Below are 17795 nucleotides of genomic sequence, written 5' to 3' on the forward strand. Positions count from 1 at the left end.
CACGTGTAGGCACAATAAACTCTTTACATAACAACTTACCTGCGTCACTAAAAGGCTGCAAGATCCCTATATAACTCACCTTGGATGGACCCTTTCGGATTATAATGATAGCCAAAATTTTACGTTCCAACAAAGTATAGAAGCCCACAGCGAGAAGCACCCCTACAAAAGGGATAACACCAACAACCACGCCTACTCAGTCCACCAGTGCAGCCTTAGTCGACCCCAAGGGAGTAAAAGAGTCCGCTGACACTTGACAAAGGCTTAATAGGATAGAGGCTCCAAGAAAACAGCTACTCTCCTTAGAGTCTTAAATAGACACTCGACACTAACCATAATGAGACTGGGCTTAGCTTTGTAATTCACACACAAACAAGAGTATATCTTATAAGACGAGCTTAAATCGTATGCATTAGGTCTGCCAGCTTGTGCCATGAAAGCAAGTATATATACTTATGAATTGATCCTAAATCAAACGCATTAGCTCTGCCAGCTCTCACAAAGATAAGAGCCACTACTCACGGCGCCTTAGGGGCATGAGCCCTATATCCTAATATTAGACCACCTTATCACTAAAAGCTACTTGCCCATTGTACAAGTTCATTAAATTAAAAGTTTAACGCTTCTTAAAAGCTTTAGCTTATTTTTTATTTTAGTTAAGAGCTTCCAACCATATGACAAAATATTTCTCAGGAATAAACTCAATCACAATCGGTATAAATCTATGGTTAACCCCGCAAATTTCAGAACACTGCCCGTAAATAATTCTACACTGGGAAGCTTTTATAGGAAGCCGATTAATTCGACCTGGGATGGCATCTACTTTAATTAGTAACTTAGGGAGTGCAAACGAATGGAGCACATCAGACCTTCTTACAAAAGCAGTTATTTGCACATCTGCTGGAGCCACCATCCGGTTATCAACATCCAACAAACGATACCCTCCTTTTCTAAATGTCTCCTGCTGGTCTTCTATGTAAGAATCAATTGTATAACACGAAATTCTTTCAGCGCTTTCTCTAGAGCTTGGAGTGTCTAAATTGCGACAAAATTCGTAAGATCAGTACCATTGTTTCCCAATCGCCTTAAAATTTCACCGGGGCCGTTTTACTTCTTCTATATAATATAGGTTAATTATAGAAGGAAACCACAACCCTACTAACATCAACATTGGCACAATAGTCCATCAAAATTCTAATCGTTGACGGTTCAAGAAATGGCGATAAGAAAATTTAGTAAGAAGGATTACGCATCCTATATATATAACAAAGACCAACACAGCCACTGCTACTATCATCACAAAACCATGGTACCGGAACAGGTCTTTCCCTAGTTCCCCATGGACAATATCACCAAAATATCGACTCCCGTAAAAAGACATATTTATATTTTTCTACACTTATTAGCCCACTCACGTGCGCTACTTTCGCGATTTACTAATTTTAATAACTTGAAATAAGCTAAAAACTAAACCATTTCAGGTCTACAGGACGACTCCTACAGAATTTAGGGTATTCAAGCAGCTTGTCCCACACCCACAAAGAAAGAGGGTTTAATAACAACCTAGAGAAATAAATGACTGAAAGACACTGCCCCAAAATGATATAAGGCTCCCGCACTGGGCGAGCACCAATCCATGTTAACCTAATAAACCTACCAACCAACACTCAAAACACTACTTGATTAAACGGGTAAAAACATAAACTTCGATACTTACCTCTGTGAAGACTAGGAATTAGGTATAATACTACAATCGACAAAAACATAACATATACCCCCCCCGCTTTATGAGGAATTGAACGAAGGATTGCATAAGCAAACATAAATACCACTCAGGCTGAACATGGATTGGCGTTTTTATAGGATTAGCAGGCCAATAGTTTAAATGATTCCCTAACAGCTCAGGATCCACCACACACTAAATATATAAAAAAGAACCTAAAGCAAACATAACCAAAAAGATCTTTAATAGTATAGAAGGGGTGGAAGGGCACACACATAGTACCTCTTTCAATACCCAAAGGGTTATTACTCCCTTTCTCATGTAAAAAAAACAGGTGTAAAAAAACAACCGCCACTATCACAAACGGTAAGAGAAAGTGTAAAGTATAAAACCGCTTTAGAGTTGCATTACACACGGTCCAACCCCCTCATACATAGCGGAGCATACTCTCTCCTACTACGGGGATCACTCTAAGTATATTAGTAATAACAGTAGCCCCCCCAATATGACATTTGCCCCCAAGGCAAAGTGTAACCGAGGAAAGCCTCCGCCATAGTTAACAAAAACAAATGCACCCCAAAATACCACACTGTCTTATCTAAATAAGACCCATAATACAGCCCACGAGCAATGTGCGCATAAATACAGATAAAAAACATAGAGGACCCATTTGCATGAATATTACGCAACATTCATCCTTTTTCCACATTACGCATAATATGTACTACAGAATCGAATGCCATGTCTTCATGAGCAGTATAATGAGTTGACAATAAAAGACCCCTTAGAAGTTGGATAATTAGGCACAAGCCTAGTATAGAGCCAAACCTTCACCAAGCGTTTAAGTTTACAGGACAAGGCAAATCCTGTCATTCATAATCTTCACCAACTTATTAGTACTTCGTCACGGACCAACCCTCTTAGGCGTGTTAATATTATTCACAGTATTGTTACCAACCATCTCATAAGAAAGGCCTACACCTTGTTTATGAGTTTACAGCTCACCACCTCTTCCTCGGCCACCTCATGAATTTTTGTTATATATACAGGCACAAACCCCCCGCACACCGCATTTTTTTATGAGTACACATAAGCTTGGACCCCCCTTTTTACACCTCTGAAGACACCCAAAGTGTTAAGTGTCCAACTTTGTTTTTGCTCCATTTTTACTTTATTTTTAATTAGACTTAAAGCGACCAACAACTTACGCTTCAAAAATTTTTTTATTTTTAAGATACACGCCTCGTTTTCGAACCGAAAACCACATGAGCAACCAGAGCTGGGGTAAATGAGGAAATAAACGTCTCAAATCCCCATTATCCTACAGCTTACAATTAGCTATAGAGCCCAAGTAACTTAGAATTTAAGGGTCAAATTCACCACTTTCTCTGCCAATAATTAGGTTGAATCTCATGTGGTCCTGAAGAATGCTTACTCCCCGCAAAGGCTTTGTAGCCTTTCAAGCATACACTAAAACCAAGTTAATTAGGTGTAAGGAGACCCGTATTGACCAGTTTTTAAATAGACCATAACAGCCTAACAATAAACGAATTAACTGTAATTTTGCTTATCTTATGGATTATTTTAATAAATTATAACTATTAATACACCAATAAACTTTAACTATGAGCATTAATAACTACTGACCCCGTCTTTACTAACATCAGGAACACTGTCTTCTTCACTTACAACCACATTTCTCTGCTCGACTGGCTGACAGACATTAGCTGGGACTTCAGGCTCCACAACAGCTATTTGTTCTTCTAAAGGAACATAGCCACCCTCAGCATGGGGGCCCCCTTCCTCCTGATTATCAGGAACAACTTCAGCGACACCATTCACAACAGCATCTCCAACAGCTGAAATAGTTTCAGGTAATGGGAGCACCCTAACAGTGTCACCCCCTCCGCCCTGACATAAGTCCCCTCCTCCAACGTCTATTCTAAACACTCAGTTTTTATATGAAAAAAAACCATCTCACACACCCCTTAACAGTAAGCCTTTTTTTGCAGCAAACCCCTGCCTAAGCCACTCTCATACAGCCTCTCTAGTGCCCAACACATTCAACAATCTATCACTAAGCAACACACTCATTTACATAAAAAGAACCCTTTTTATAAGTTAATCAGCCTATTATACAATATTATTTATGTCATTACAGATCCGTCACAAAGTATTGCTTTAGCTAAAAACTCGCTCGCTTAAAAGAGACCTTAAAGCTATGCATAAGCTTTTGGGTTAACAAACCCAAAAACTTCAATTAAAATAAAGCTTCGCAGGGTCTTGTTGCTCTTCTTTTACACACAGGCCTCTTCGCTTTACCCTTATGCAAGAAGTACTAAAATTTATTTGCCCCACTTTACTTCAAGTAAGCTTTTTATGAGGCAATCGTGTGCATTTCTTTAGAAAGATAAATTCTAAAAAACCTCAGTGAGATGAGCCTAAAACTAATTAACTCCTCTTAAATTGTTTATAAAGAAAAGCTTTAACTTTTTCTTTAGGAATCAAAGTCCTACGTACTATAATACTTCTTTATAACACCTCAGAGCAATAAACTACTTTTGAGCTTAGCTTCATCAAAGCAACTGGGCCATCCCCCCACGTACAACTAAGCTAGGAAGAATTTGTAGCTCTCAGTTATATTAACATTAGCAACTAAACACAACTTAAGAGACAGGCTATCTGGCTTGAGAATAAGAATCTTATACCCTAAGCAAATTACTGGGATTTTCAATTAACAGCTCAACATTCTAGCTTAATTTATTCACCCAGCGTACACTAATTTCATTAAAATTTTTGCCCAGAAGGCAAATATAGTAATTATTGCTATGTAACCATCCTATAACCAGCACATTTAACAGCCTAACGCCACGTTTATTTACATAAAAAGGCCCTATACAATATTGTCTATAGCACTCAGATCTGTGACAGAACATTGCTTTGCTTAAAAACCTTTTATACGAAACTAACTCACTTAAAAGGGACCTCAGGACCAGACATAAACTTCATCACTTGTAGTCTTTGTAAGTTTATAACCCACCTAACCCCCTTTTAGGCGTGTTAATATTACATACTATTGTTAACACTTACTTTTTAAGACGCTCACAACCTTGTTTACAAGCTCACGCTTCTACGTTTCACAATTTTATTTAGCTTCATTTTGTTGCTGCACACCACATTTTTGTCACCTCTATTTAACCTGCTTTCCTATTTCCTCCCCTCCAGATCAGCCCCCCCAGGCATTAGTGTGTCATTTTGATTTTATTTTATTTTTGATTTACTTTTTTGCTTAGACTTTAAGTGACCCATGAATTACGCTTTGGGAACTTTCATATGACTTGATTTCTATTTATTTTTTGATTTTAAGATACAGATAGTCTAGTTTTCAAACCCCAAAAAATCACATGAGCAACCAAAATTAGGGCAAACGAAAAAAATTAACACCTTAGATCCATTTCTCCTGCAGTTTACAATTAACCACAGGAAGCAAATAGCTTTAGAATTTAGGTTTAAGTTTGTTTTTTTCTACCACTAATTAGGTTAAGTCTCACATGACTCTGAAAAATGCTTACTCACTGTAAAGGGTTCAAAACCTTATCTACAACAGGTTGTAAAGCATAATCTAAAACAAGTTTGGACAGGTATGGGCATTCGCAACTAGATTTTCAATAAAATACACAATGTCAAGTAAAATTAAGTTTTACTTTTGACTTATAAGTTATCTTAACTAAGGGCTTTTTACATGCATCAGCAACAGGGTTTCCGTGTAAAAGGACAGGAGAACAGGCCTTGCGGTCACTGTACCGGCCGGTAACAGGAAATGCGGTACACTATAAAACCTCATTCTTAAGGGTTTCCACAGTGTTTGGTTTTTTTTTTGTCTGTTACTAGCACAAATCCATTACACACCGCCTTTTTAGAACCCTTGTTTTATTCTTTAGGTGGGTGATTGCTGCTTTTTGGCTGCATTAATAGACTGTTTTATTTTTTACCTAATTTGCAACCCGTTTTAACCCTATTTTTTAATAAAATAGCAATACTAATTTTAACAAGAACCAACGACACGCCCTACCGCCACTAATTGGCCTTCAGCTTCATAAAAGGCAACCCTTTTTATAAACTAATCAGTTTATTGCGTAGCATTATTTAAGCAATGACAGAGCCAGGGCAAAGCGTTGCTTTAGCGAAAAAGTCCTTTCGTACAAAATTAGCTCATTTTTAAAAGAGGATAGAAACTGAACTAGCTCACGCCGTTCTGAACTCAGCTCATGTTAGATTTTAAAGGGCGAACAGACCCACCATTAGAAGCTTCTACGCCTCTAGGATATCTAAAGCCAACATCGAGGTCGCAATCTTCCCCTCCAATACCATCTTTCGGGAGAAATTGCGCTGTTATCCCTAGAGTAGCTAGCCACACATATAAAGTTAGGAAATACGAGTTAGATTTATATAATAGTGAAAGACTTATTTTCACTGATCTCCCATCAAAATCGTATAAGAGCCAAAAACTCCAATTAAGATAAAGCTTCATAGGGTCTTGTCGTCCTTCTTTTACATAAAGGCCTCTTCACCTTAAAGTTAGTTTAAATTAAATTTTCAGACACAGCACCTTCTTCGTTAACCCTTTCATACCATCCTTCAATTGAAAGGCAAATTATCGCGCTACCTTAGGACGCTCACGTTAACGCCGCCGTTTACAACAAACATTACTCTAGTTGCACTGGGCAGGGACTACCTTTTACTTACATCAAAAGGAAATGTTTTTGTTAAACAGTCGAGAAGTTTAGTTTGCCGAATTCGTTTAAAAACTTTTATTTAGCCTTTAGTTTTTTAAGGTAAAACAAAATAGTAATACCAAATAAATAATATTTTTACTCGTTTTTATCATAGTCACTGGTCCTACAACCATAGGCTTATTTTAAAGTAAATGAATAACCCAATTAATCTTTTTTCCCCATCTGGTTTTAGTTAAAATACACTAATATCTAATAGCCAGTTTAAAGCCTATAGAAACCCAATTTTTTTTTAACATCAATTTTAGTATTTTTCAGCTTAACCCAAAAAATTTTACCCCTTAAATAGTTAAGGAAAATGCTTACACATCTTTTTAAGCCAACCAGATATCTAAAAGCGCGAATAGTATCTAGCCGCTATTCTTTAGTTTAATTAAATCTCTGCCACGATTTCTTAACTCAAAAAAATAACTCTCTTTTATTCGGGAAAATTAAATTCTTAAACTTGTCTTGAAAAACCCTTATGCAAAAGGTACTAAAATTTATTTATACTATTTTAATTCAAGTGCACTTTTCACAAAACAATTATGCACGTCTCTTTAAAAAAGATAAATTATAAAAAGCCTCAGTAAGAGGAATCTAGAACTGACAATTCTAAGTTATATATTAACTACTTTTAACTTATTTATGAAGAAGAAGATTAACTTTTTCTTTAGGAATCAAAGCCCTACTTACTACAATTTTTCTTTATAACGCTTCGAAGTTCTAAGTGCCAAAAAACTACTTTTGAACTTTGCTTCATCAAAGCAACTGGATCATCCCCCACGTGGCACTAAGCTTAGGCCTAACTAGACTATGGAGAATTTGCAGTTCTCAGTTATATTAACATTAACTACTAAGCACAACTTAAGAGAAATACTATCTGACTTAAGAATGAAAATCTTATGTTTTCCCTAAACTACTTAAGCAAGCCAAAGCAAATTACTGCGATTTTGAATTAACAGCTCAACGTTTTAGCTTAAACTATTTGGCCAGCATACACTAATTTCATTAGAACTTTTGCTTGGAAGGCAAATATAATATTATTTACTATATATGCATATTATAGCCTAGCAGCAACTTCCGTTACTGCTACCTTGTTACGACTTTTCACAGGTTTCCCCGCGAGCGACGGGCGATTAGTACTCATCTGATTGTATTCAGGGTAATTTTATTTTTAACCCTTACTTACAAGTCCTTCTTCAAAGGCAAGTTTTCTTATCTTATTTGTCTACTTAGTTGAGCTACCTTTTAGTAGCTCAATCTTTGAATTATTGCTTAAGTTACATCTGTATCCCAGATTAACCTTGTCATAAGCTGCATGTCAATCTGAATTATTTTTGAAGTTGTGCTACATGGGCATATAGCCAATTCTAGTAGCTGCACCTAACTAAAAGTAACTTACCTTACCGAACTCAGCAAGTAAAATAAGAGTTAGCTTCAGTAATAACCAAAAATTTTACCCGGACACTCACCATATTAGAGTAAACAACCATACACACGCACTAATAAGACAAGGCTCAAATGTAGGTGGGTTATCCTTTAACACCCAGGATCCCCTGTTTTCTATCTCAGACACCGCCTATTTATTTCTCTTTGACAACCAAATGTTTAGTTAAGAGGAACTTTTGTTTTAAACTATGGATAACAGGGTATCTAATCCTGGTTTCACTTCATAGATTCGTTAGAAGCTCACTAAAACTTTAGGAATATAACCACAAAAAACCGTTAACATTACACTGCACCTATAGTTTTTTTATAGTTTTATAACACAACATTGACTCTAACCAATCCGCTTAAATTTATATTCGAACTGAATCTAACCGCGGCTGCTGGCATTCATCAATTGACCCCGAATTTGTCAAAAAGCTGGGTTAAAGTTTCCTTTATTAACCAATTTTCCCCACTGATGTTGAACTTGCACTTAATTTGTTCAAGCCCGCATTTAGAATCATGAGAAGCATTTTGCCCATAAATTTAGGGCCATAATCAAACCCTCCTACAGATTTGACACAAGGTACTAAAGTATCCATCTTCCTCATTTTCAATGAGACGCTTTAATTAAGCTACTGTATCTTCTATTTTAGGTTTATTTTACTCTTCGTAAAGGCACCATGGTTTTTATGCACAAATACGACACCACTAATATTACAAACAGTAACACACCAGCTATTAGGATATATAACCTTAACCCGCTTCTTTCAGCCATGAAACTTAGAAACAAAGACCCGCTAATTTCTCTGTACTCGTAATTCATAAGACCCATAAGGACCGCTCTGGCACAACACCTTCTGACGAGAACCATAAACTCTAGATTAAAACGATACACTTCATTGGGGTAGATCCTTAAAACATACAAGAACAGGACTATTACACCCCTAACGTAAGTTAGGAACAATAAGAACCCTAACAACCTTCTAACCTCCAGTGCAACCTCCACACATGCAATTATAGACCCCCTCAATAGCACTAGCCCTAAAGAAATAGGTTGCTTGGCAATTAAGACAATCGAAAACACAGCCATCAAAATTACACATATGACTATAACTCTCATTATATAAACATAATTAAGCTTACGCCCCCCGCTACCACCAGCCCTCATACTACCAGCTGGTAGGTAAAATAATTTTTCTGAACAATTTCATTCAAACAGCTGAGTTGACCTAGTCCCTTATGGGCACCTTGAGGGCCCAATAGCTCTAGTCAACCTTGATCCAGACTTTGAGCTACCATCCTGGACCCCTTAAAGAAGGCCATTTTTCTGGGGTGGGAGGTTAGCCTCTCTATGAGCCACATTCTCAAAAAGAATCTTAATAGTTTGGCTGACGACCAAGGCTTAGACCCTAATTTTCTAAGCACTCCTCATCACAAAATTAACCCTACAAAGGGAATAAGAAATACTCTGACTCTCTCATATTTCTCAAGAACTACTACAAACCCAAACCTCTCTATTTTCCTCCCTAATACCCCTCCTAAGATAATAGCCCCAATATACAGGCTAAGAAAAGGAGTTTGTATATTTAAGTGCTCATTAATCCGCAAACTTCTGCTATTAACGTAATTAGACCCAAGTATTACTCTAAATACAATCCGTGCCCTATAAAAAGAAGTGAAGATTAAACCTGTTAGCTCTAATAAATAGCACCCATAAGTTATTCTTCTGTCTATCATTCTTAGCTCAATTATTAGGTCTTTAGAGAAAAACCCTCTTATAAACGGGGCCCCTCTCAAGGACACAATTGCAACCGTTATTGCACCCATTCTTACCGGTAATCCTTGCCACAAGCTTCTTAACCCCCGGATATCTTGGATTCTTTGGTTTCTATGAATAACACCCCCTGCGCCTAGAAACAACAAAGCTTTAAATACCGCATAGGGTTACTAAATGAAAAAAAGCTACAGACGGAAGAAGGATTGAAATCGAGAATATTATTAACCTTAACTGCCTCAAAGTCGAGAGTGCGATTACCTTTTTTAGGTCAAACGCAAACACAGCCCTTGACCCCGCTAATATTAGAGTAAATAGTCTTAAGACTATAAGTATTTGAGTCACAAAGGGATTAGCTCTGATAATATAAAAAGAGCGAAGAATCAAATAAACCCCAGCTGTCACCAATGTCGAAGAATGCACCAAAGAGGAGACCGGTGTGGGTGCCGCCATGGCAGCAGGTAGCCATGCGCAAAACGGCATTTGTGCGCTTTTAGTTATACCTGCAAGAACTACCACAAACCCTAAATTAACCCATGTCTGCACTGGGTGGTATATATAAATTAACCACCCCCCTTCTCTTAAAAAAATAGAAACTCTAAAAAGTACAAAAACATCCCCAATTCGATTAGTCAAAGCTGTCAACATAGCCGCAGATAACCTCTTATTGTTCTGGTAATAAGCCACTAATAGGAATGAGGTGAGCCCTAGCCCGTCTCAACCAATTAAAAGTATTACTAAATTAGGAACTAAGATTATAAACACTATAGACAGCACAAACAACCATACTAATCCCATAAACCGCTTGTAGTATGGCTCTCCAGCTATATACCACTTGCAGTAGGTTGCTACACTTCCTCTAATTACCAAAACCGTCCCAACAAAGACTATTCTTACGCTATCTAGTAGAACTCTGAAGCTAAATGAGAGACAATTACTCTCTCAAACAGTAACTTCCAATAAATAAGCTTTTCCAAAGGTCCTCCCTCTAAGAATAAATAAGTATCCAATCAGAATCAGTAAAAGTAACCCTAAGTTACTTTTTAATTGTATGATACTATTTTTACGAGCCATCTCTTAGTAACCTTGACATCAAATCGTCTCCGCATAGTCGCATCACCATAACCAGAAGGGCCAAGCAAATTCTGGCTTCGCAAACAGCTAAACATAGAATTAGTAAAATTAACCAAAACTGATTTATTAGAAACACATGGGTTACAAACAATAAGCCTAGTCTTATTATTTCAAGCCCTACAAATAAACACAAAAGGTGTTTGTTTATACGGAAGATTACAAAACAGCCTATACTTATTAAGAAAACTCCTAGGAATTTTATTCAAATCATAGCTTTAAAACACATAGTTTTCTACGACTTACAAGGCCGTCGCTTCAGCAAAGCTTTTAAAACTACCTACCTTCTATGATCCTCCGTATAGAGACACAATAAGACACAAAAAATATAACACTGAATACACGCGATTGCAACTTCAGCGGCTCCAAAAACACCTCCGCCCATTATTAACCCTTTAATACCCCCAACTCCTGTAAGCAGCCTTCTGCTATTTAACCAGCTAACTACTAACTCTCTCCTGCATATAGTTAGAATTACTTTACCAGCTCCCAGATTTAGTGTCAGACGTAAAACTAATGTTAAAGGGCGAAGTATGCCACTAATTAGCTCAACCACTACTATAAAAGGCACAAGGATTAACGGGCAACCTGTTGGAACGAGACTCATCAACCCCTGCTCAAATCTGCATAAAAGACTAGATAAAACTAAACAAGTTCAAATAGACAAAGCAAAGGAGAACCCGAACACAAACTGCCCTCTTACAGGGAAAAAGAATGGAAAGTTTCCAGACAGATTTAGTATCAGAATTATCATGAACAGACCCCTTATTACTAGAGGAAACCCAGATAGCTTTAGTCCCTTTCCGTTCAATCGAATCATCGAATAAGTAAAGGATAGCACCAAACTCCGAAAAGAGCTCGTACTTCTACCCTTAGTGTACACGTCTCTAAATAGCACGGTTATTGGCACTATAGAAGACAGCAACCATAACGGCATAGACAACCAAATTAAGTTATAGCTGTGAGCATCAAATCTAGAAAAAACATCTATTAACATGACTTTAAATTATTGATTACGCGATTTCTTATAAATATAAGTGATACACGTGTTATAAGGGTTAGTTCACACAAATGGCAATTGGCTATAAACATGCTTCCTTCCTGGATAAAGGTCTCGGGTACCTGCTCAGTCTATTTCACCACATAAACCCCCACTAAATACAACCCCTCGCTGGCTTACTAGAGCCTCTCATAGAAGGAACTTAAAATATATTAGAGACCCAAAAGACACAGCGGACCCATAAGAAGACACCCAATGTCAGTGAGCATAAATATCAGCGTAGTCTATATACCGTCGAGGCATTCCTCTTAGGCCTAAGAAATGCTGAGGAAAGAAGGTAGTATTTACCCCAAAAAATATTGCTATAAAATGGGCTTTCCTCCATTTCTTATTAAAGCATACTCCAACAAAATTTGGCAACCAATGGTTAAGACCACAGAACACCCCAAACACCGCCCCTATTCTTAGCACATAATGGAAATGAGCCACCACATAATATGTGTCGTGTAGAGACACATCCATAGAAGCCCTAGACAGTAAGACCCCTGTTAGCCCTCCCACGGTGAATAAAAACAGAAACCCAGTACTTCAGTAGGCGGCAGGCTTTATTTTGAATTTTCTTCCTGCTATAGTTGCCAGTCATCTGAATACTTTCACCCCTGTTGGAACAGCGATTACTATAGTTGCGGTAGAAAAATAGCCTCGAGTATCAACATTAAGACCTACGGTAAACATGTGGTGAGCCCACACCATACACCCTAACCCTCCAATTCCGATTATTGCGTATACTATCCCAATTAGACCAAAAACCGCTTCTTTTCCAGAGCAATGCATAATTACTTTTGATATCACACCAAAGGCAGGTAGAATAAGAATATACACTTCCGGATGCCCAAAAAATCAAAACAAATGTTGGAACAAAACGGGGTCCCCCCCCTCCTGCGGGATCGAAAAAAGTTGTGTTAAAGTTTCGGTCAAACAAGATTATTGTGATGCCCCCTCCTAGAACCGGAATTGAAATAATTAAAAGAACTGCAGTAACTCTAATCCTTAAAACATAAAGCTCCGCTCGTTCTCCTTTCATTTCTAACACTGGCATATTTTTATTGGTCCTAGCAAAGTTAATAGCCCCCACTAGAGAGCTGAGCCCAGCTAGATGTAGTGACACAATAAGAACATCCATCCTAGGGCCCCTATGATAGGGGTACACAGATAAAGGGGGGTAAATAGTTCATCCAGCACCAACTCCTTTATCCGTTCTAAAGGACAGTATTAGTAAATATAGTGCATTAGGAGATAGTCAATAACTTAAGTTGTTTATTCGCGGGTAAATTATATCTTTACCTCCTACTAGCAGAGGAATCAACCAATTACCGAAAGCTCCAATTAAGATAGGTATCACAGCAAAAAAAATTATTATTAAGGCATGCGTTGTAACCACCACATTATAGAATCAATCTCTTTTTAAGAACACTGCTCCAGGATGCCCCAGTTGCATTCGGATCATTAACCTCAACCTTGCTCCAAACAACCCTCCTCAGACTCCGCTATACAGATAAAGGGTTCCAATATCTTTGTGATTTGTTGATCACAGCCATCGACGTCACCAGGACTCCACTTCTCCATAACCCCCTACTTCTTCCTTTTTTAGTATTTTTATCATTTTATTTATCCTTACTTAGAAGCCAATCATCTAGCCTTATTAGCCCTTAGAGCCGCACTAGATTTTAGCCTCTTAATATTTTTTTCCCTATACGCTATAGTAAGATATGCCTTTTCAAACCTTCTATTAGATCCTTGAGAACTTTCATTGGTCCCATACTTCCTTAAGAAGCACTCTCGACGTGAAAACCACAGGTACACACAATACACTTCCAACAGCAAAAGTAAGCCTCTTACAATCACCTCTCATCAAAATTCGTTTCGCATAAATGCCACTTCTAGTATTAACCTACTCATTCCAAAGACCCCTCACGATATTCGTGGTAGAGACCCCCAAACAAGATAAGAAGGAAACCCCTTGAGGACAAAATCCCTAACACTCTCTTACCGTAAAAGAACATGTAGGCAAAAGGTATTAACAGCACTACCTCTACATCAAACACGACGAACAAAACTGCTACTAGAAAGAATCGGATAGAAAAGGGCCTCCGAGCTCTTCCAATAGGCTCAAATCCACACTCATATGGACTGCACTTTTCTCGGTCTAGACCCCGCTTTTCCCTTAGTAGCATAAATAACCCCGTAAACAAAAAAGACACAATGCAGACAAACGCAACTCTTAACCCCATAACCATTCTTCTAGAAAACTTATGGAAGTGTCTTTAGCTCCCAAAGCCAATATTTTATTTTAAACTATATCTAGCTAAAAAAGGGTTGACACCACTAATAGCCCCACAACCTATCGTTCTTAAATTAAACTACTTTTTTATAAGGAAAAATGGTACAAGCCATTTATAACAAAGTTAGCAGCCCTATTATGTTAATTAACTTCCTCACTTAAGAATGAAAACCTAGGCTTAATAATTAGATGCAAACCAATCCTTTTTTTTAAAGTACCATTCTACAAAAAGGAGGTAACAACTACCTATAGTTATGTTTGAAACAAAATATTTTATTTTAAATTACCTTTTTATCATACTTTTGTGGTTTTACCCACTCTTTTTGAGCCGAAATCAAAACGCCCCTGGCCTAAAAGCAGTTTCTAAATAAATCTCACCAAGATCAATGCCCCCCCTGCTAGGTTAGCCCCGATCACTATCCTCCACATAATCTTGAATTCTGCTTTGTTTTTGTCTACTAACCTTTTTATTACTATCCTATAAAAAAGTCAATGTAGAATTTTAGCCTGATTACTGAACCTATAATACAAGCCACGATTACAGCCCTTCCTCTCATTAGAAACACCAATACTTTCGCTAGAAAGCCAAGGAAAGGAGGCATCCCCATCAGTATCAGTAACCCTATACCCCTCGCGGCTCTACTAATCTGACCGCCCATTCTTGTTTTGTTTATTATTGAGCACCCATAAAAAAACAGCCCTACCGACAGCGAGTAAACTGCAAAATACCCTACAAAGACTACTCTTGACCATGTGAGCCCTAACAGCATTCATGATGTATGCACAAACGACGAGTACGCGCTTATTACTCGTACTGAATTCTGGTTAAGGCCCCCTACTGCCCCAATTCCAGCTATCAATACAATTACTACTCACAACCCCTTAGAGGGTATAATTATTGATAAAAAGACAAGGGGGGCGACTTTTTGCCAAGTTAATATTAACCCTCTTGCTAACCATCTGCTGTTCTTAATAATTGAAGGGACCCACGAATGTAGCGGGAAAACGCCAGATTTTAACACTGTACCCGCCCCCCTTATCACCAGCCCTCTCACTACGTGCTGCTCTATCAAGGTTACAAAACCCACTAGTATCAGAATTGACCCCGTTCTTTGTACCACAAAATATTTTACACAGGGCTCAGGACTATAGTGACCATCAGGGTTTATAATTACAAGAAATCCATACAGATTTAGCTCTAAACCGAGTCACACCCCTACTATCTCTTCTCTTCTAACCCTAAGAATTGTCCCGATCAATATTACCCCTAATCTCACTAATTTTATAGGTCTTACCACAAAGCTTACCATTTCAAGTAAAGGTTACTTATAACACTTGAAAATCATAGGTCTTCTGTCCTTAATTAGACTACTTTACTCAGACTAGTAAGCGCTTGGAATCGCTTTGGTACTTGATTTCAAATCAAAACTGTTTAACTAGTCTGTATGACTCCTATTTTTAACCTTTTAAATGGTCAGGAATCTTATATCAGGACGGAGCATGCTCTTCTTGAATGTACGCATACCACGAAGGCTTTGCGTCTGGGTACTTAAACGTATAGACGTCCCCGTCTCATATTTTGAACCACCACATGTATAACCATCCTCCAAACCACACATATACTAAACATCATAATGCTACCCATACCACATCTACGAAGTGTCAGTACCAAATGCAAGCCTCAAAACCAAAGTGCCGTTGACTGGAAAACTCCCCACGCCATAGTCGGACTAACCTCACCATTAGTCAAAGAGTCCCCACAACTACGTGCATTCCATGAAACCCAGTTAGTAAATAAAACACTCTTCCATACACCCTATCTGCAATAGTGTATGAGTTTCAGTAGTATTCTCGAAGTTGCACTAGGAAGAACACAGTCCCACATAAAATTGTTACCACTAGGCCAATAAATGGCCCAACATCATAATCCTTCAAACGCATTCTCTTATGGGCTTGAGTTACGAATAACCCCCTCCTAATTAAAAGACCTGTCTCGAACAGCCTTGTCGACGACGGGTTTGGCGTGCGGATCCCTGGAGGGGGTCATCGCATCCCTAGTTCACACGAGGGTCTTAAGGCATTATGGAAGAAAGTCCAAAAAAAAGAAAAGAAGAACATTACTTCAGACAGAATAAAAAGGGCAACTCCATCACGAAATCTCTTGATTACGAAGCGAGTATGAAACCCAATATCTCCCTCACGAATTAAGTCTCGCCATCATCTAAAAGTTCTCAATAGTATACACCCCAACCTCATTCCTATTAATAGAAATCTGGGAGTTCGATGCAGTCACAAAATTAACCCTACCGCTATTCCGTTTGCCGAGATAGCCACAAAAAAGGGCCACGGACTTGGACCTGGTACATAGTAACGAGAATAAGGATTACGATTCATTGTTTAGGGTATAAACATAAACATAAAGTTCAGCGGTATCCAATGAGCCGCCAGAACAAAAACATCACAAACTCTTCTCAAGTTTAAGGACTCCCTGTGTGACACCCCCTTCCCGTGACAACAACTGTCCATATAGGTATAGTCTAAAACATGCCCTAATAAAGCTTATCAGACCCAGGATAAGCAGGAACACTCCACTTATTCACCCTCCCACGCCGAAAACGAGGATTTCCCCAAATAAGTTTAGACTAGGAGGGGCTGCTATGTTGCTTGATCTTAACAGGAAACACATTAAGACTAGACTTGGGCAGACTAACAAGCCCCCTTTATTTATTACTAGCAGACGCGAGTGCCTCATCTTATAGATAGCATTCACATACCTGAACAAACCTGATGAACACAACCCATGCCCGATCATAATAATAATGGCCCCCACTACCCCTAATACCGTGTTGCTAAGCACTCCTAATAGCACAAGCCTCATATGCGCTACAGAGGAATATGCTACCAAACATTTTAGGTCCACTTGCCGTACACACGCTAATCCTGCGTAGACACCTCCTGCCAAGTTCACCACTAGTAGCAGCACAAAAAAAACGCTTCTAAGCCTTATTTGTATAACTATTATAAATCGAAGCAGCCCGTACCCTCCTAATTTTAGTACCACCCCGGCCAATAGCATCGAACCGGCTACTGGGGCCTCTACGTGAGCCTTAGGTAGTCACAGGTGAAATGGATATATTGGTAGCTTGATAAGAAACCCTAGAATGTATAGCCATCACAATCTCATTCCCCTTTTTTTTACTAGCCTTACCACAGAACTTATCCTCCTCCTCAACCCTCTAATATAGAGTTCTCTTACCCCCCATAAGAAAAAAAGAGATCCGAACACCGTATAGATTACTATATACCCCCCTGCCTGTAAACGCTCTGGCTGATAGCCTCAGCCTACAATTAATAACAACAGAGGGGCTAGCACACTTTCAAAAAAAAAAAAAAAAGAAAGAACCTCCTCACCCTGAATCTTATCACTAAAATTAGGCTGATTCTGATAATTATTAAATTAAATCTTGCTTTCCGGTGGATCTTAACCCTCCTTAGGTAGGAAAGAATTGCTACAAATAGAGTTAGTGTAACCATTAACCCTATTACAAAGTCTGTGGTGTACAACCCGTTCAACTCTACCCCCCCTATCGCGACTCTTGTGGCGCCCATACTTAGAATAG

At 38.4% G+C, this 17795-nt stretch overlaps 2 protein-coding genes and 2 pseudogenes across 2 annotated transcripts; all 4 read right to left on the bottom strand.

Annotated features, from left to right (window-relative positions):
- Positions 1-652: 652 nt before the first annotated feature.
- LOC134702888 (cytochrome c oxidase subunit 2-like) lies at positions 653-2583 on the bottom strand. The gene is given in 1 exon segment (XM_063563434.1): positions 653-2583. A coding segment is annotated over 1 exon segment (729 nt). The 5' UTR covers positions 1382-2583.
- A 6001-nt stretch (positions 2584-8584) lies between these two features.
- LOC134702890 (NADH-ubiquinone oxidoreductase chain 6-like) lies at positions 8585-9049 on the bottom strand. Its single transcript, XM_063563435.1, has one exon. It carries the CDS (start codon positions 9047-9049, stop codon positions 8585-8587), a length of 465 nt encoding a protein of 154 aa, XP_063419505.1.
- Positions 9050-14534: 5485 nt separating this feature from the next.
- Positions 14535-15485, bottom strand: LOC134702892 (NADH-ubiquinone oxidoreductase chain 2-like; annotated as a pseudogene).
- An 894-nt stretch (positions 15486-16379) lies between these two features.
- Positions 16380-17789, bottom strand: LOC134702889 (NADH-ubiquinone oxidoreductase chain 4-like; annotated as a pseudogene).
- Between the last annotated feature and the right edge of the window lie 6 nt (positions 17790-17795).

The sequence above is a fragment of the Mytilus trossulus genome, unplaced genomic scaffold (assembly GCF_036588685.1).
Source record: "Mytilus trossulus isolate FHL-02 unplaced genomic scaffold, PNRI_Mtr1.1.1.hap1 h1tg000747l__unscaffolded, whole genome shotgun sequence".
Classification (NCBI taxonomy): Eukaryota; Metazoa; Mollusca; class Bivalvia; order Mytilida; family Mytilidae; genus Mytilus; species Mytilus trossulus.

Excerpts from the sequence above, each read along its gene's own strand:
- LOC134702890 (XM_063563435.1), bottom strand. The coding sequence starts at position 9,049 with ATGAGAGTTATAGTCATATGTGTAATTTTGATGGCTGTGTTTTCGATT.